General features: G+C 37.0%; 1 protein-coding gene across 1 annotated transcript in view; it reads left to right on the plus strand.

The window, feature by feature from the left end:
* Positions 1-2,334: 2,334 nt before the first annotated feature.
* Positions 2,335-19,722, plus strand: part of LOC135685179 (uncharacterized) — a 38,712-nt gene continuing 21,324 nt past the window's right edge. Inside the window, exons 1-14 of the mRNA XM_065201013.2 lie at positions 2,335-2,469; positions 9,294-9,412; positions 9,994-10,096; positions 10,673-10,728; positions 11,988-12,046; positions 12,917-12,959; positions 13,332-13,372; positions 13,842-13,914; positions 14,797-14,876; positions 16,074-16,157; positions 16,638-16,755; positions 17,441-17,486; positions 18,154-18,243; positions 18,979-19,377. Coding sequence (XP_065057085.2) covers positions 2,412-2,469; positions 9,294-9,412; positions 9,994-10,096; positions 10,673-10,728; positions 11,988-12,046; positions 12,917-12,959; positions 13,332-13,372; positions 13,842-13,914; positions 14,797-14,876; positions 16,074-16,157; positions 16,638-16,755; positions 17,441-17,486; positions 18,154-18,243; positions 18,979-19,377 — 1,369 coding nt within the window. The 5' untranslated portion in view covers positions 2,335-2,411. The remainder of the gene's footprint in view (positions 2,470-9,293; positions 9,413-9,993; positions 10,097-10,672; positions 10,729-11,987; positions 12,047-12,916; positions 12,960-13,331; positions 13,373-13,841; positions 13,915-14,796; positions 14,877-16,073; positions 16,158-16,637; positions 16,756-17,440; positions 17,487-18,153; positions 18,244-18,978; positions 19,378-19,722) is intronic.

A 19,722-nucleotide genomic window follows, 5' to 3' on the forward strand; every position in this document is an offset into this window, starting at 1 on the left:
AAGAAGGTTTGCATCAAGTACTGCCATTCCTGTATGAAACAACATTATTGCTAGCAACGATTCCAGCAACATCTTTCTCAGCTGAAAGATCATTCAGTGGCCTTCGACGGCTGAAAAAATATCTCAGATCAACCATGGGCCAAGAACGGCTGAGCAATACTGCTGGCACTACTTAGCATCGAGAGGAAAATTTTCAAACGAAGTTTTTAAAAGAGACATGAATGCGACGATTGATACATTTGGACATAGAAAGGGTCGGGACTCACATTTCTTTTGACTGTAGTCGAATTCAAGAGTTAAAATAGTATTTTTTTAGTGATATTAAGTAAAATATTGGAAAATATTATACATTGCTGCTCTTATCTATGAGAAACTTAGATCAAACTTTTAGATCTGAACAGTAGACATTAAAGAAGAATCGATAAGGATAGCATGTCACCCCAAACATGTCTCTGATTGGTTTGCTCAACTATCAACTGATTATTTTTACTTAAGATATTTCGGTGAAAAAGAACTCGTAATGTAAATATTCCTATGTCAAGCTCCTTATCACCAACAGGCTCATAAATATATGCATGCCTCTGTATTCGGGCAAAAATCCTACCGCCCCCCCCCCTGTAAAAATTCCCCCGTACGCTTATGGGAGGGGGTGTCGAAAAATTTGTGCCCGAATTTTCCCGTTTCCCATAAATTTTCCAAAAGTCTAATCAATAAGGATTTCAATTAAAAGCATAAAAAAGTTAATGTAATTTATTTTATCTCTATAAATATATAATAAATGATATCATTATCAGTATTTAAGTTATTCATATGTGCTCTTAAGTTGTATATCAAGAAATAAAAACAAACTTTTCCAATGTCAGAGTTTTTTATTTCCGAGTAATTGCCTGAATTTTACTGTAAAATGGATGTTTAAATTGAAATGATACTCGGAAGACTGAAACTTTGAAGAATGACGATTTCTGCGAGCGGCTATACTTTTCTTTTCATGTCCATCTTATAACGATTCCAACGCTAAACTTTAATCAAACTGCTAACATAATCAACAACAGTTATCCGCGAACTCTAATACTTAAAGCAATGCAACAAAGTATAAAACGAGGCACAACGCAGTCTTTCTCAAGCACTGCTTGTCCTAAATCCAAACTGGGCCGCAAGAGTTTTCGCAAGCCTCTTGGGCGAAACGGTTAGCTACCTCCTGGTGTCTAGCCTTAAATGTCTAATACCTTCTGAAGCTCTCTTGGAATCTAACTAACTACGTGTATTTATATGTACAAGGAAATAAAAGAAAAGCATAACTAAGCATAAAATGTTACTAATAATAGACTACGAGATAATTCTAGAAACAGACGAATACGCAATATGATGTAATCCTGATGAGGGATAACCTACAACAATATAATGGAATGCAGTGTAATGCTGCGTGGTGCTGTGTCGCGAAGACAGAACATTCGAGACACAAGGGGGATTTCCTAACAATCTACGTAATAAACGAAATAGCTACGTACATTTAGGCTGGCATTATTTTAGCTCTATTACATTACCACAGTTTAGAAATGTTGGGGGTGTGTCACCTGCGGGACCCCTCACTTGAAAGGAAAGTCTACCTAGTTTCTTTTAATCCGTGAGTCTCACGGTAGTTTTCACCGAAGTGCCAAGGGCCATACCCTGAGTACCAGACTCACTTTATGTATGTGAGTCTGGTACCCAGGCGGGTACAGGAGCCATGTCCCCACTTTTTCGCGAAGCAAATAACTTCTAAGTTGTAATAAAAGGTGAGAGAGACCTCGGCCTCCCACTTCCTTTAGCCTTGCTCTCACTTTTGTTAGCCTTGGCCTGCACTTTCGAATTTGTAACCTGGGTCCTGAAGTTAAATCCCACTAGTTCTATGAATTTTTCATTTTTATTTGTCTATTTATCTTTCCCAATATAAATACAACATAGCTTTTTAAGACTCTCCTATGTAAACTAAGTCTTATCATAAGCAATGCCATATCGTCACAAAAGTCATATCTCCTTGCCCCTGTAGATTGTCATTAGGAAAGTTTTTGAGAAGCTTTTACGTAGCAATTATTATTTATAACGTAACACAGTTTACATGGCAAATAACTCACACAACAACTTTGAAGTAATTTTTCAACGGTCCAATTTAAAAAGGTGTCAAAAAAAGTACGACAAAATTAAGAATTTTCGTCTGACACTCAACAGATCGAAAATGAGAAACTAAAAAAGAATATTTACATGATATATTCCTTTGAGATGTCAAAAAAGCGAGAAAAGGAGAGTTAAATGATTTGATGTGCAACCATGCTGCCATTGCGGAGGCATCGATTGTTACGACACACATAGAGTACTTCAAGGAACTTCTGCTATAACATCATGGCGGGAAAGTAGGACAACAAATCTGGCAGATGCAAACATACATATATGAAATGGCCACCAAAAGAAAGAAAGTCACAGATCTTAGCGGTATGTATTCTTTAAGATAATGATTCAACGTAGAAACTAGCATTTGAGTTTTCATAAAGCTGCTCAGAAGAAAATCAAATTAAAGTATCGGTAGGTACTTGCTTGGTACAGTTTTACCAAGGAAAATGTATTCTAAATTGTCATAAGATTTCTTGATGTGTATTTACCCAATTTTCAAAGCTGTTTTTGTGTTTAGTTTTCCAGCTTGATTAACTAGACAACTAGCTTGTGTTTTGTTTAGATCTCCACACATACTACACTGGTATTTTGAGAGAATGTCATGTCAGGAAAATTGTAGTTCCCATTTCACTGACTCTGTTAATTTCAGCCTACCACAGAAAGAAAAAATATTGGGGAGCTCAATTGTTTGAGAATAATAGGAACGAAAACGATTGCTCACAAAAAACAGTGTTTTGAAATATTTTTTTGGCACGAACCCCGCCCCCTCCTAGGAGCAATAGTAGATGTGGCCTTGATTTTAGCTATTAGCTTTCATTTCAACCCTACCAAACAGAGCAACGTTGGTAACGTTTCCCCCAGTATAAGGCGCCCCAGTATACGGTCCAGCCCCAGTATAGGGATTGTCAATCAAGATTATGTTCTTAAGTGCCGCCAAAGCCGTTTCGGTTCGTTATCGTCGCGATGATAGATAGAAGTTATTTCAAGTCACAGCGGCTTCTCGGCCAGTAGACATTCAGCCATACACTTTCAGCAAGCGGCCATGTTGTAACAGCCGTACTTGAAAGACATTCGCGTAGCTCACCTTTAAAATATTATACCTTTAAAACTCATACAAAATATAAGTTTAGTTGTTTAAGTTTCGTTTTATTTTGCTCGTACCAAGTTTTGGTGCGACTATCGAGCCGAGTAACGTGGGAGCCTTTAGCAAGAATATAGGGCTCGCTCGTTCAGCTGACAACTACGGGGGTCAAATTGTTTCTAAGATACAGTTTTGAAAAAATCTTGACTGAAACTGTTTCGCCGGCCAATTGAAATCGGTGCACTTGCGTTTAGACTTTATTTGTTTTATTGTTTTGTGGGGTTCCTGGTGTTTAATGTTGCTTGCCTTGTTTATATGACGAGCATTGACTGGGGATTTTTATGAACTAGAAGTTAGAAGAAAGAGGGTTTCGCTATGTTCTCAAGGTTGCAAATCAACCTTTTGATTATATGCAGCATTCTGAAAATCAAGTCCACATGTCACATTGCGTTTTTTGCTTGTTCAAAAATTATCTTCCCCAAGAACTACACCTCGGTTGTGGGAGACACGCGCGGGGCCTTCACCCCCGGGTCAGACATAGAGAATTCTCAGAGTAGCGCGGACCTCTGTACACTTTTGCATAAATTTTGCCTCTTGTATGACCGATTATACCTTTAAAACTCATACAAAATATAAGTTTAGCTGTTTAAGTTTCGTTTTATTTTGCTCGTACCAAGTTTTGGTGCGACTATCGAGCCGAGTAACGTGGGAGCCTTTAGCAAGAATATAGGGCTCGCTCGTTCAGCTGACAACTACGGGGGTCAAATTGTTTCTAGGATACAGTTTTGAAAAAATCTTGACTGAAACTGTTTCGCCGGCCAATTGAAATCGGTGCACTTGCGTTTAGACTTTATTTGTTTTATTGTTTTGTGGGGTTCCTGGTGTTTAATGTTGCTTGCCTTGTTTATATGACGAGCATTGACTGGGGATTTTTATGAACTAGAAGTTAGAAGAAAGAGGGTTTCGCTATGTTCTCAAGGTTGCAAATCAACCTTTTGATTATATGCAGCATTCTGAAAATCAAGTCCACATGTCACATTGCGTTTTTTGCTTGTTCAAAAATTATCTTCCCCAAGAACTACACCTCGGTTGTGGGAGACACGCGCGGGGCCTTCACCCCCGGGTCAGACATAGAGAATTCTCAGAGTAGCGCGGACCTCTGTACACTTTTGCATAAATTTTGCCTCTTGTATGACCGATTATACCTTTAAAACTCATACAAAATATAAGTTTAGCTGTTTAAGTTTCGTTTTATTTTGCTCGTACCAAGTTTTGGTGCGACTATCGAGCCGAGTAACGTGGGAGCCTTTAGCAAGAATATAGGGCTCGCTCGTTCAGCTGACAACTACGGGGGTCAAATTGTTTCTAGGATACAGTTTTGAAAAAATCTTGACTGAAACTGTTTCGCCGGCCAATTGAAATCGGTGCACTTGCGTTTAGACTTTATTTGTTTTATTGTTTTGTGGGGTTCCTGGTGTTTAATGTTGCTTGCCTTGTTTATATGACGAGCATTGACTGGGGATTTTTATGAACTAGAAGTTAGAAGAAAGAGGGTTTCGCTATGTTCTCAAGGTTGCAAATCAACCTTTTGATTATATGCAGCATTCTGAAAATCAAGTCCACATGTCACATTGCGTTTTTTGCTTGTTCAAAAATTATCTTCCCCAAGAACTACACCTCGGTTGTGGGAGACACGCGCGGGGCCTTCACCCCCGGGTCAGACATAGAGAATTCTCAGAGTAGCGCGGACCTCTGTACACTTTTGCATAAATTTTGCCTCTTGTATGACCGATTATACCTTTAAAACTCATACAAAATATAAGTTTAGCTGTTTAAGTTTCGTTTTATTTTGCTCGTACCAAGTTTTGGTGCGACTATCGAGCCGAGTAACGTGGGAGCCTTTAGCAAGAATATAGGGCTCGCTCGTTCTGCTGACAACTACGGGGGTCAAATTTTCAAACAACATGGTTGTAATCGTGATGTTCATTTTATGCATTTTATCTTGATTTCGTGATTGGGAAATATGTTTGAAAATAACTTTTGTTTGGAAGAATCCAATGAAAAGTTCGGCTAATTTTAACGTAATTGACATTAAATATACAATTGACAGTTTTGATTTTGGTCATATATTGTTTGTTTCATTATTTAGTACTGGCCAATAATTTATCAGCCATTCTATGTCCAAATTTTGCAAAAAAGGCAGTGAGAGGTTATAGAGGCAAATTCTTTCTCTGCACATTCAAAATGGCGGATATGTGGATAATATTATGCTGAATCAGCAAAAATTAAAATAACTATAATATCTGAATGAGCAAAGATATCAACTTGAAATTTTCAGGTTATTTTCCTCTCAAAATGCTAAGTATCTGATAGGAGTATCAGGAAAATTTGAGAGGGTGCATTACATGACTGTCCCTCATTGGCATGGAATGACCCTGTTACAATTATCGACATATCGCAGTCGGATTTATTTATTTTCAACTCTTTACCGTAGTTCTGATTAAGGAACAGGGAAATCATTTCGGCAGCCTCTTCGTAGCCTTCCCCGTGCGATGCTAAAATTTCGATTAGAGTAATATCCTCTTTCAATACTAAATTCATATTTTCTGCATAAACGGACGGTAATTTTGTATTCCTAAACATTGCTAGCTTTTCTGCAATTGACCCATTTTTTAGTGAAGCTAGTAAGAATTTATTCAAACTTTTCAAATTAACGTCTACTGCAACTTTCTTTTCGCATGGGCTCTCAACTGGTTTCAAACAAATGGGTTTTCTTTTCCCTTGTAAGGTTGCAGACTCTTTTTTCCTTTTAGAACCCTTACTCATAGCCATTTCCTTCCTCTTTTTATTCAGCGGGGCATGTTGTGATTCTGTTTCGCTTCCAACTGCAGTGCAATTTTCGCAAAACCACTTGTTCTGCCTTTTTATTACTGCTTGGACACATTCTACGTGAAACCATTCATTACAACTATCGCAAGCAATCATTGGGGAACCCCGTTCATAAAAATCCCCAGTCAATGCTCGTCATATAAACAAGGCAAGCAACATTAAACACCAGGAACCCCACAAAACAATAAAACAAATAAAGTCTAAACGCAAGTGCACCGATTTCAATTGGCCGGCGAAACAGTTTCAGTCAAGATTTTTTCAAAACTGTATCCTAGAAACAATTTGACCCCCGTAGTTGTCAGCTGAACGAGCGAGCCCTATATTCTTGCTAAAGGCTCCCACGTTACTCGGCTCGATAGTCGCACCAAAACTTGGTACGAGCAAAATAAAACGAAACTTAAACAGCTAAACTTATATTTTGTATGAGTTTTAAAGGTATAATCGGTCATACAAGAGGCAAAATTTATGCAAAAGTGTACAGAGGTCCGCGCTACTCTGAGAATTCTCTTTGTCTGACCCGGGGGTGAAGGCCCCGCGCGTGTCTCCCACAACCGAGGTGTAGTTCTTGGGGAAGATAATTTTTGAACAAGCAAAAAACGCAATGTGACATGTGGACTTGATTTTCAGAATGCTGCATATAATCAAAAGGTTGATTTGCAACCTTGAGAACATAGCGAAACCCTCTTTCTTCTAACTTCTAGTTCATAAAAATCCCCAGTCAATGCTCGTCATATAAACAAGGCAAGCAACATTAAACACCAGGAACCCCACAAAACAATAAAACAAATAAAGTCTAAACGCAAGTGCACCGATTTCAATTGGCCGGCGAAACAGTTTCAGTCAAGATTTTTTCAAAACTGTATCCTAGAAACAATTTGACCCCCGTAGTTGTCAGCAGAACGAGCGAGCCCTATATTCTTGCTAAAGGCTCCCACGTTACTCGGCTCGATAGTCGCACCAAAACTTGGTACGAGCAAAATAAAACGAAACTTAAACAGCTAAACTTATATTTTGTATGAGTTTTAAAGGTATAATCGGTCATACAAGAGGTAAAATTTATGCAAAAGTGTACAGAGGTCCGCGCTACTCTGAGAATTCTCTATGTCTGACCCGGGGGTGAAGGCCCCGCGCGTGTCTCCCACAACCGAGGTGTAGTTCTTGGGGAAGATAATTTTTGAACAAGCAAAAAAGGCAATGTGACATGTGGACTTGATTTTCAGAATGCTGCATATAATCAAAAGGTTGATTTGCAACCTTGAGAACATAGCGAAACCCTCTTTCTTCTAACTTCTAGTTCATAAAAATCCCCAGTCAATGCTCGTCATATAAACAAGGCAAGCAACATTAAACACCAGGAACCCCACAAAACAATAAAACAAATAAAGTCTAAACGCAAGTGCACCGATTTCAATTGGCCGGCGAAACAGTTTCAGTCAAGATTTTTTCAAAACTGTATCCTAGAAACAATTTGACCCCCGTAGTTGTCAGCTGAACGAGCGAGCCCTATATTCTTGCTAAAGGCTCCCACGTTACTCGGCTCGATAGTCGCACCAAAACTTGGTACGAGCAAAATAAAACGAAACTTAAACAGCTAAACTTATATTTTGTATGAGTTTTAAAGGTATAATCGGTCATACAAGAGGCAAAATTTATGCAAAAGTGTACAGAGGTCCGCGCTACTCTGAGAATTCTCTATGTCTGACCCGGGGGTGAAGGCCCCGCGCGTGTCTCCCACAACCGAGGTGTAGTTCTTGGGGAAGATAATTTTTGAACAAGCAAAAAACGCAATGTGACATGTGGACTTGATTTTCAGAATGCTGCATATAATCAAAAGGTTGATTTGCAACCTTGAGAACATAGCGAAACCCTCTTTCTTCTAACTTCTAGTTCATAAAAATCCCCAGTCAATGCTCGTCATATAAACAAGGCAAGCAACATTAAACACCAGGAACCCCACAAAACAATAAAACAAATAAAGTCTAAACGCAAGTGCACCGATTTCAATTGGCCGGCGAAACAGTTTCAGTCAAGATTTTTTCAAAACTGTATCCTAGAAACAATTTGACCCCCGTAGTTGTCAGCAGAACGAGCGAGCCCTATATTCTTGCTAAAGGCTCCCACGTTACTCGGCTCGATAGTCGCACCAAAACTTGGTACGAGCAAAATAAAACGAAACTTAAACAGCTAAACTTATATTTTGTATGAGTTTTAAAGGTATAATCGGTCATACAAGAGGTAAAATTTATGCAAAAGTGTACAGAGGTCCGCGCTACTCTGAGAATTCTCTATGTCTGACCCGGGGGTGAAGGCCCCGCGCGTGTCTCCCACAACCGAGGTGTAGTTCTTGGGGAAGATAATTTTTGAACAAGCAAAAAAGGCAATGTGACATGTGGACTTGATTTTCAGAATGCTGCATATAATCAAAAGGTTGATTTGCAACCTTGAGAACATAGCGAAACCCTCTTTCTTCTAACTTCTAGTTCATAAAAATCCCCAGTCAATGCTCGTCATATAAACAAGGCAAGCAACATTAAACACCAGGAACCCCACAAAACAATAAAACAAATAAAGTCTAAACGCAAGTGCACCGATTTCAATTGGCCGGCGAAACAGTTTCAGTCAAGATTTTTTCAAAACTGTATCCTAGAAACAATTTGACCCCCGTAGTTGTCAGCTGAACGAGCGAGCCCTATATTCTTGCTAAAGGCTCCCACGTTACTCGGCTCGATAGTCGCACCAAAACTTGGTACGAGCAAAATAAAACGAAACTTAAACAGCTAAACTTATATTTTGTATGAGTTTTAAAGGTATAATATTTTAAAGGTGAGCTACGCGAATGTCTTTCAAGTACGGCTGTTACAACATGGCCGCTTGCTGAAAGTGTATGGCTGAATGTCTACTGGCCGAGAAGCCGCTGTGACTTGAAATAACTTCTATCTATCATCGCGACGATAACGAACCGAAACGGCTTTGGCGGCACTTAAGAACATAATCTTGATTGACAATCCCTATACTGGGGCTGGACCGTATACTGGGGCGCCTTATACTGGGGGAAACGTTACCAATATGGTTGACCAAACAAGGTCAAAATTTTTGATAGTCTGAGAAAATGTGATATGATAAAAGTCAATATCAATGTGATATAACAATTTCAAGCGTCTTACATTTTTTTCAGATAAAAGCTTGACCAGTATTTACTTGCCCAAAGAAATGGTAGATTCAACTACAATCATTTTAGATGATAACCAGGTTTCAAATTTTCAAGCCTTGCATAATGTTTTGTCATTGGAGAAGGTAAATATTAAATCTTTATTTGTTTTTGTCTGTGATTATGAAGATATAGATATTTTATGAAGATTGCTAGATGGTCTCAAAAGGAGGTGAATAATTATAATTATTTCCATAATTTTTTAGTTTCAAAGGAAAGTAGCTCAGTTGAAAATGTCTTTAGGTCTAAGTTAATGGTAATGAATCTAGGTTGCATTGCAACTGCTTATTGTTTTGGTTTCTGAGGAATAAATTATATAGTATATTTATTTAGATGTAAGGCAGGACAAACAACCTGATGTAGAAGCTTTTATGTGCTCACCATAAAAGAGCACAAAATATCTCAGCTTGGTTTTTGTATAATGACTGCCTGCTTTCATATCCTGGGCTTAATGGAGAATTCAAACTCATGGCTCACTTGAGTAATTCAGAGGCTCTAACAAACAGTGTAGCCACTTATCATGATCCTTCTTTGCATTCTTGAATTATTTCCATCTAGGTAGTGTAAGTGCATGTAGAAAAGACCTTAGTTAAGGACCTCGTTATTGTGATTCTTAGATTGTAAATGTGAATGGTGCTTAATGAGTTGAATTTTCTATTTCAAACAGCTTTCAGTTGCAAGGAACAATCTTGTGCAAATTGATCAGATAACCCATCTTTCAAATCTCCGAGTGCTTGACCTCAAAGAAAATAATATCATATCAGCAGAAGGTATGCAGGTTTTTACTTCATTTTCTAGCAACTTTATAAAGTTATAATAAATGGTTTAACCATAAATGGCTAAAATTTTTCAAAAATGAACAAAACCAGCTGATCTGACAAATCCTTAGAAATTTTATGAACAAGCCACAATTTGCAGAAGCCATTATTCTTGCATAGTTTTTGCTTTCTCACAATTTCTATGTCTGTTTGTTTGGCAAAAAAGTTGTCCTTTTAGGGAAGCAATCTTTGAAGCTCAATGGAGGAAGCCTCTCTTGATCAGCAAATTCATAAAATAAGCATCCAAAAGCTTCTTTTACTTTTTGCTCTTCTAACTGTCAAGGTGTTTATTTTCCTTATGTTAGGGGTAAAGGTATCCCTTCATTGTTTTTAGGAATGAAATCGGGACAGATGAACAAAAACTTTTTATGACAATAACTCTAAAATATCTTAAGAAATTATGGCTGCTCTATTTCATTAGAAAGGATACAAAGCAAAACACTTAAAAGCTATAGCCCATCAGCCAGTTTAGGTTTATCCCAATTTCATCAGCAGTATATCACGTCTAAATATTATTCACTATTTCAGGCCTGTCAAACCTCACACATTTGGAGTGGCTATGTCTTTCAGGAAATAAAATCACAGTAAGTGATGAAGCATTCCTTTGTTTATTTAGAGAGGAGCTTACAGGACATGTTATAGAAATTTAAGTCTGTTAGATATACTATAAATCTTGCTAGTTCAGCAATTATTCTTAGTTATTTTAATCATCTTTTGTGATACCACTGCTGCTTCTCAGCAAGGCACTTGGACTCAAAGACATGAAGTTTGTTTACTTTCTTAACTTTGAATTTAAGTTTAGTATATTAAAATTAGTGTGTCTGTATAGATAACTATTAATGGCAACTGATGTGAGTATGACAAGGGCCATGCCAAAGCAGATCCCAATTCATGGTCCCTGCAATATAACCAGGCCTTGCTCGAAAAGGTGCTTGATTGAGCGCGCTTGCCTAGAGCGCACCCAAAAAGCTTTGGAGAGCGATTTAGTGAACCTCTCAAAACGTAAAAACAATATTACAACGGAGCAAAATATAAATTTTTTGACATTTGTTGAATAAACTTGATCAAGCAAAAACAATCTTCCCAACAGACCGCAAAATTATGATTTTCGCAAGATTACCCCTTGGGAGAAAAATTCAGCAAATACAACATTGGGTTTTCGATTCCATTTTTAATCTAATAATCCTGTAATAACCACCAAGGACACAGGCCATCAAGTTTCTTCTCCAGCAGATTTACTTGACTTTGAGCAAGCGTTATTCTTCTGTTGAAGTATTATTTTCTGTTATTTCTAAATAACTTAAAATCACCTGTGCAAATCAGAGATCATATTTCCGTCCAAATTATTGCATTGCTTTAATGACTAGTAGATTCTAGTGTGTCTTATGGAATGGATAACATAAAAAAGGGAAACAAAGTTAAATGTTCGACTTAAAGCCATGGGTTTTGATGAAGCAATATGTGAAGCTCAACATAATAGTAGTGATACTGACTGTGACAAAAGCTCATCAAGCAATGACAACTTACATGTCTATTGTTTTATTTTATTTCTATATTTTTATTAACATAGTATTTGTTGCATGTTTTGTTTTTTTCATATTATGATGTTGGTATCACCATTGAATTTCTTATCTTACATACTTCCGAAGCTCTTGATATGAAGCTCACAATCTTCCAAAGCTCTCGAAGGGTGCTCTCAAGGACATTTCATTCCTAGAGGTACGAAATGGAGCACCTAGAGTTTCTGAGGGGCTCTTTTCACGGAGCACCTCCATTTTGCTTAGAGCAAGGCCTGATATAGCCGGAGGTTGTGGCCATTTCATAAAAGCAATTTTTCTTTCAGGATATCAGGAGTCTGAGCAAGAATACATCTTTGCATCATCTGGATCTTTCAAATAATGGGTAACAGTTTTTCTATTTTAAGAATATATAATCAGATTTTTACTGCAGAAGTTATGATGATAGCTGATCCAGCTTTGAAACTGTGCCACTTATTATCAGTGGCTAGATAGGAAAATCTGTTGGAGGGGCGGAAAATTTAGATTTTCCAACAAAAATCTGAAATGCATTTTAAACTTTTCACGAAACTGAACATAACACAACTATATTAGAAATCAAATAAAACAGATTGCCAATCTGATTCAAAACAATGAAAGAAATATTGTTATAGTCAGAATCAAAATCATTACTTTCAGAAAAAGACGACCAAGTGTAATTCGAACAAGATCAGAAATTTTTCTGACAAAATAGCAGATTCTCTTACAGGGAGTTTTTCGTCTGTGGGTTGTTGCATGGTGATGTGATAGATACCCCTTGGAAAAAAAGTTCATATTAAAATTGAGCCATCTAGTGGTGCTAGGTCAGACAGGCTTGTTTACCCATTTGACATCAAGTGGGACCTGGACACCCCCTCCCGCATTGAATCCTGGGTTCAGTGGTTGAACTAAAATTGTCATATGTTTAAGTTGATCTACCTTCTTTCAAGTAGTAGTTTTGCTATGCATCATTATCAACTTGTTCATATATATCAAACAGTATCAGACCCTGAAATAATATCATAAGCAATATAAAAAATATTAAACAATAACAGACCCTGCTTCCCTTGATATATATCTATGAATTGTGGGGTAATATTGCATTATAAGCATGATGAAGTTTTAGCTGTTCTTTGAAAAACAGCATTTCCTGAAACATAGACTTCCAGTGAATACTGTTGTGACAGGGATAGCTTACAGTGTAATCTATAGCTATAATTGTATTGTCTTTCTACAGCATCACAGAAATTAAGGATATCTCTTCTTTGATTCATTTAAAGGTTTGTTCAATTATTATTCTAAATTTTATGGTAAAGTGACGTTATCCATCTGGGTGTCCTGAAATATTTCTAAGGAAGAAACGCTTTTTTTATATTAGTTTGGGTTCTGGCTGGAGCCCTTCAACTACATCTATATTCTAACATTGCTCCACAAACTTAATGTTTTCAAAAAGTTTTAGTGGAAGAATAACTGTAAAACGTCACTGTCAAAGAAAGATAAATTTCAAATTCAAGACACGAAAAGAAAATCTAGAAACTGTTTGATTTTCATTTCCTGTTGTGCATGCAATAATACAGCAATACTTAAGACGTTTGTAAAGCTTTTTTGTAATATACCTCGTTTGTAATATTTTGTTATTTTTCTTTTCATAGACTTTGCTACTTGAAGGAAACAAGTTAAGCAGTTTAAAAGAGTAGGTAATTTTGTATGTTCTAGAAACGTAGGGGAACCTCATTAAATATATAATGGCGTTATACTTGATAATGTTTGGGGATGGAAAATTGTCCGAAATCCAAGAAAGCCTTTTTTATTGACCAGGTCTAAATATCCTCATTATTATTCTTGTGGGTTGAAAAACATTTTTATTTTTCTACTTGACCTATTTCAATTCACAACTGGGTATATATATTTCCTAGCAAAGAGTTTTTGATCTATGTTCTAGTTGTGAAATACACTTATGGCTATTCTTTCAATAACAATTTGAAAACTTTTTAAGCCTTTCATTCTAATAAAATAACTTTCTCCCCAAACATGTCATTTCTTATCTTCCACACGTAACCTTTGAAGTTTATGACATTGGTTTCTTTTAAAAGAATGTCGTTTTGAAATGCTACTCAATTGATGTTGTTTTAATTATCAAGGTGGTGTTGTTTTATCAACAGAGTACCAAACTTTTTGCCACCAAGCCTTATGACTATGACAATGGCAGAAAATGAGCTTGTGGACCTGACAGAGGTGTGTTTAAATTTTGATTAATTATAATATTTTGGTTTTTAAGAACTTCGGTCGATGTTGATATTGTTTTCCTAAAAGGCAGCAAAAATTTGAATTAACTAGTAAAAAACCCCAAAATAAAAATTTTTATTACATCGAATACATGGAGTTTACAAGGAAGAGAATTCTTGATAAACCTAGATTGCTAAATGTAATATTAACATCCCTGTTAGGGCAAAAGCACTGAATTGATGAGGAAATGGTCACAATTTGCTTAAAACTTGCAGTAAAGTCAAAATCCATGCATTATTTATTCAAGACTTTAGAATTCAAACCCATGAAATTTACAACTCTCCCTTTTATGTCAGAAACCTTACCTTAAGCGATTAACCCCCCCCCCGAATTTATTCCCTAGCTTTAAGTGTTCCCTAAAGTTTACACTACCTCCAACCACTTTTATAAAGAAACCTTATTTACATAGGGTGATTGCATCAGCTACGATACATAAACTTTTGACACTTTTTGTTATCAACAGGCTAATTTGTCTTTCCCAAAAATTTAGGAAGGCTAGAAATTGGAATCTTGAATTTAAATACTACTTGTTATAGCTAGTATAAGACCAGAATTGTCTTTCGAGTTATTCAATTATGGGTTTGATATCTTAACTTGCGAGTAAAGATTGCTATGAAAGAGGAAAAAATTGGAGCTAAGTTTAATTTCAGTGAATCTATAGTTGCTATTTGCCTCGTAATATTTATTATTGAATTTTTGTTTAGATAAGAATTGATTTTAGTCTTTGCTTGTTTCACGACTCAGGTTATATATCGATAGGGAATGTGGTCCAAGTATGATTTTTATGTCAACATTCATACCTTTTGTCAAGAATATTGTCCCCATTTTCAGATTCAGCTGTTTGCCAACTTACCTTTCCTCGAAGAATTGTCGTTATTTGGAAATCCTTTTGCTGTTGATGAATCGGGAAAGTATCTTTTCTCAAAAGTGCCATCTGGTTAGGCATAACAGATTCAACCAAGCTACTACAATGCCTGCCAAAAGTACTTGGAACACCCAGCAATTTACGCTGCATTTGATATCTTTCATTCCTTTCATGAAAAAAATTGCTACTTCCTCCCCCTTCCCCCTAAAACAATGTTGATGATTTAGAGAAATATCATACAAGAAGCGCAAAAGAAAGTGCTTCCTAAAATCCTAGCCCGTTTGATAGTAAACCAACATTGTTCTGTAGGGGAGAGGGGGATGATTGATTTTGACCTTGGAAATTGATAACAGTGTTTCAAGATATTTGGCAGGCATTGTAGTTGAATTGCAGAAGTACATTTTTGTAATATATTTTCTATCTATAATCAATTTCAAGGAAAGTTTTGAAATCGAATGGAATGGCAATAAGTGTGCTGATGGCTAGGCCATTAGGGTCGCGGACTACAGATCAAAGGGTTTGGGGCTCCAGTCCTAGAGTAAAGAGTAAACTTTTACCTAGAGTGAGGAGGGTCGCCAGCTTTCTGTTATTCCAGGCACAGGAATCACGAGTTGTGGTCCAATCGAGATGAAGGACAAGCACACTGCTCAATGAGCCCAGCCTCTCAGTGCCCTGAAGACTACCTTTATGCTAGCTAGAAATGAATACAATACAAAGCACAATAAAATGACAGACACAGGACACAAAACAATTTTCAGAGATTTATCAGTTTTTTGATGAAAGTTAGATGCTGAGTTGTTACGCTCAACTTCAGGTTGTTCGAAAAATTCAAATGATAGGTACTCGACAAAGTGGAGCAAAATATAAGAAATTTTGAATTTAGATTTTTTTGAGCAAAATAAGAAGTTGAGCTGTAACTTTAAACTTTTAAGTGTCAGAACCTTCTGAATATTTCTGCAAAAAACCGAATGAACTCTGTTGTGGAATGCCCAAAAATATTCAGTTAGTCATTTATCAAACCTAGGTTGTCGAATGTCGTTTAAATTCCATTTATCGAGAAAGTTGCACAATTAAGCCTCAGCTTCAATACATTTGTATTCCTTTTTGATATTTCACCGTTCATATTTGTTACTGTGGCTTCCAATGATAGCAGAAACGGCCTATTTGACACTGCCGGTAGCGTTTCTTCTGGATCTTAGGGTCTTGCCTTCTGTTTGCTTGTGTATTCCTTGACTTGCTAAAGGTACGTTGATTATAGGCCTTATGTTATCTGCTGTTGCAAACATTTAGTGAAACTTGATGCATCGTCAGTGACGCAAGCGGACAGGTAGGTTTCCAACTAACATTCTTTTCGCTGCTTCAATGATGGTAACATGCACTTCCGTTTTAATAATTTGGTAACTTTCCTTATGCCAGTTTTATAGGATATCTTTAATGAATAGTGAATGGACAACGTAGTTCAATATGTTATACGTCGTTCAGAGACATGTAGTTAAGAGATACTGAAATGTAGCTTCTAATATTTTAGTTATTCCATGTACAAAGTCTAATTATATGTCCGACATATCTTGTCCCATTCTTAATCAACGCCGAATGCTTACAGTAGGGTTGTCCCTTCAGTCAAATTTAATAGTATCTAGGCACCGCTAAAGATAGAACTTAACTTCAGGCAATAGGCTAGAGTGTGAAACCTGGGGTCCAACTCGCTTCTCGGTTTTCGATGCATTATTTCCATTCAGAAATGTAGACAGTTTTAAAGACTGCCTTTAGGTAACACAAAATCTCAACTTTTTTTATCTAAATGCAGACACAGTGCTAATGTATTCGAAGCTGAAGGCCATTTGAAAATGCTGCAGCCGGGCCAGCACAACAAACTCGCCAGACATCTCCTCGAAGCATCGCCAAGCTATTCACCAAAGTTCTCGGTACGATGCATTCAGATTTATCGTTTATATTTTGGAATCTTTCCATCTCACGGTCGCTTATTACGAAAAAGGTTTTTTAAAGCAAAGAATTAGCTCTGATATGTATTATACACATTCGTTTCCTGAACAAATCCCGAAAGGCTAAGAGCATCTATGCAAAATGAATTATCAACAAATGTAATCATGTATGTGTGTGCTTGTGAGCAATCAGGGTACTGGGACGAGAGTTATTGATGTTGTGATCAGTGAGCGAGAGAATAAAGAGGGAGTTGCAGCGGAGGTATGGACAGGTAGCAGGAGAGATCATAAAGTTAAGTAAGGAAAATAGAAGAGGAAGAGAAATTGAATTATCGCTTTTATTTGTTTTCGTGCTTCCATGCTTTGTTAGCGACAAGCAAATTATCAATTTCGCACAGGCCTACCATAAACATATTTTCGTCTTTAAATGATGTCAAAGTCCAAAGAAATCATGGTGAATATCCTAGTGCCTTCTTTACTTTTTTTTCAATTTGGGACTCCAAAGTAAAATGATTCAGGTTGGCGGTTTCTAAGCTTGATTGATTGATATGCTCTTTCAACACTATTTAAATCTTCAGTTTGTAACCATCAAACTTATTGCGATCACAGTAATGGGTTTTCTTATTCGAGATATCCAATTATGGATCGAAGTTTGACTTTTTTATAGCAAAGGCGCAAATCAATTCAAAATAAAGGATCAAGATACTCCACTGGTATGTGTTTTTATTTTCCACAATCAAGCTAATATTTTGCAAAAAGTTTTCTTATTTTTTCTTTGATTAGCCAATCATCTTCAAAATTTTATGTTTGATATTGCAGTTTTGGGTGTTGTATGTTTTGTTCTTGTCTATGATACCCGTTGTCCCGAAATATCCTTTCCTTATGACGAGCTCGGGACCCTTAATGTCCTGTGAAATATAGTGTCATCATCAGTGGAAAAGACATTCCAGTTTCCAATTTCATTCCTCGTTCCTTTGTCAGAGCCACAAGAGGTTATTGCTTACGTATATAAAATTGTTTAAACAATCAACCTTGTTGTTTAAACAATCACATATAGTTGCATAATACTCGTCGCAGTGTAATGAGCACCGTAAGCATTGGAATGTAGAGCAGGACGGTCCTAAGTCGCGACTCCGAGCTTCAAGCGACATCAGGCGACTGTATCCCTCGATTTAAAATAGGTCTTAGGTTATATGTCGATTTATATATGTCACCAATTATTTCAAGAATTTTTTTTCTGGATATATCTAGAAGAATATTTCTATCAAGATAAGGTGATTATGGGAAATTTGTACAAATATCCTGTAGCGGAGTAATAGTAGATAATTACGCGTATAATTTTATTGTTTAACATTCTCAAAGCTTGTTTTTTCCTTTTAGGCGTAAACTCATCTCTTCTGGAATCAGAGTCTGTGCATTTGCCTCTGATTTATGACTCGCCTCCAAAATCGAAACCCTCTTCAATGACAGGTCAGTTTTATTGTTGATACACAACTTATTGCCATTATTTCCCATACTTTGAATCATTATTCTCAGTCAAAAACAAGGGACAAACATTAGTCTCTCTGCTTAGTAGCATTTAGAAATTTTTCGGACCCTCCACACCGATCTCTGAGCCTAATAATCTTAGGCTCCCCCTCTTTTCACTTTAGTGTCCGTTTACATGATAATTCCAAGTGTTTCTCCCTACTGCACGATCAGCCTTCTCTCCTGTGTAGTTCTCTTGGCTCTTTTCCACACCCCCTTCCTTCTCTTGGCTCTTTTCCAGCTTCCCTTCGCTAAAGCTTTTGAAAGAAACTCCAACCACCACGCCCACCCCTCGATTATTCCGACGCTATTTGTTAGTGACCTTCGATAACATGCGATTGCAAGAGATGATTTGAAACATGGAATTATGTGTTTTCTTTCACGTTTCATCCTGAAATTCATCCGTTTTTATTCAATAACATAGAAAGCACCACCTTTTAATGGAAATATCAGGTTAGGGTTAGGGTTATATTTTGTCTGTGTATAAATTTGTATTTTTTGCATCAAATGTGGCCTGAAATTTTTATCTATCAAATCCATTCTGCAGAGACAGTCAGGGCCGATGCTAACTCGCCTTTTCCATGAAGAGGTCTACAACTCATTTTACTTAAATAACTTCAACTTCTGTTCTTACCATGTGAGCATTGCAAGTAAATAATTTATTTTCTTTCTTCAAAGAGACACGCCCAAGTACAGCTCCACACTTGTCAGATTTCGAAAGCTCATCCTGGCAAACATTGATGTCAAATGACCCTTACCTCACATATTCTGCCAATTTCAACGACAAAGTGTTTCACCCTCTGCCCAGCAAGCATAGTCCAGAGCATTCAATCGATGTAGAAAAATCCACTCGTGCCAAAGACGGTAAAATGACTGTTAATGGTGGCGACGCTAAAGAGGAAACAAGCCCCGGTACACCAACAAGCAGGAAGTACAGAGCAAAAGTTTTCATCCAGGAAGTTGTTGATGGATCATCAAGTGGCTCGCATTCTGATGCTGAGGCAGTCGTTCAGCATGTGAAAAAAGAAAGTGAGGTTACAGATTTCCAGGAAGGAGTTTTGTCAAAAACCCCTGAAGGTAATATTGTCTTTTCAATTCTAGCTTTTAAGCATAATGCAATTCTTCTTAAACTTTTCTTATAAAATTTTATAAAAAATAGATTTTATAGTTTACATTACTCTTATAAACTTCCTTTCTTCGACGCCTCTTCCCTGTATCAAGGCTTGCTGTGCATAGTATCATTACATACTGACTAGAGATGTGTTTCTATAGGCGTAAAGTGTTGGATATGCTCCTATTTGATTCATTGCTGTCTAGAGCCAGCTAGGCTAGCCAACAGGAATACATCTCTAGTCGCAACGCGATAAGCTGTCCTAAGCACGCTTATCTCAATGCTACAAAGAAGCATGCGGAACTCAAATT

This window comes from Rhopilema esculentum, chromosome 15, assembly GCF_057945365.1.
Source record: "Rhopilema esculentum isolate cy_ngs chromosome 15, ASM5794536v1, whole genome shotgun sequence".
Taxonomy (NCBI): Eukaryota; Metazoa; Cnidaria; class Scyphozoa; order Rhizostomeae; family Rhizostomatidae; genus Rhopilema; species Rhopilema esculentum.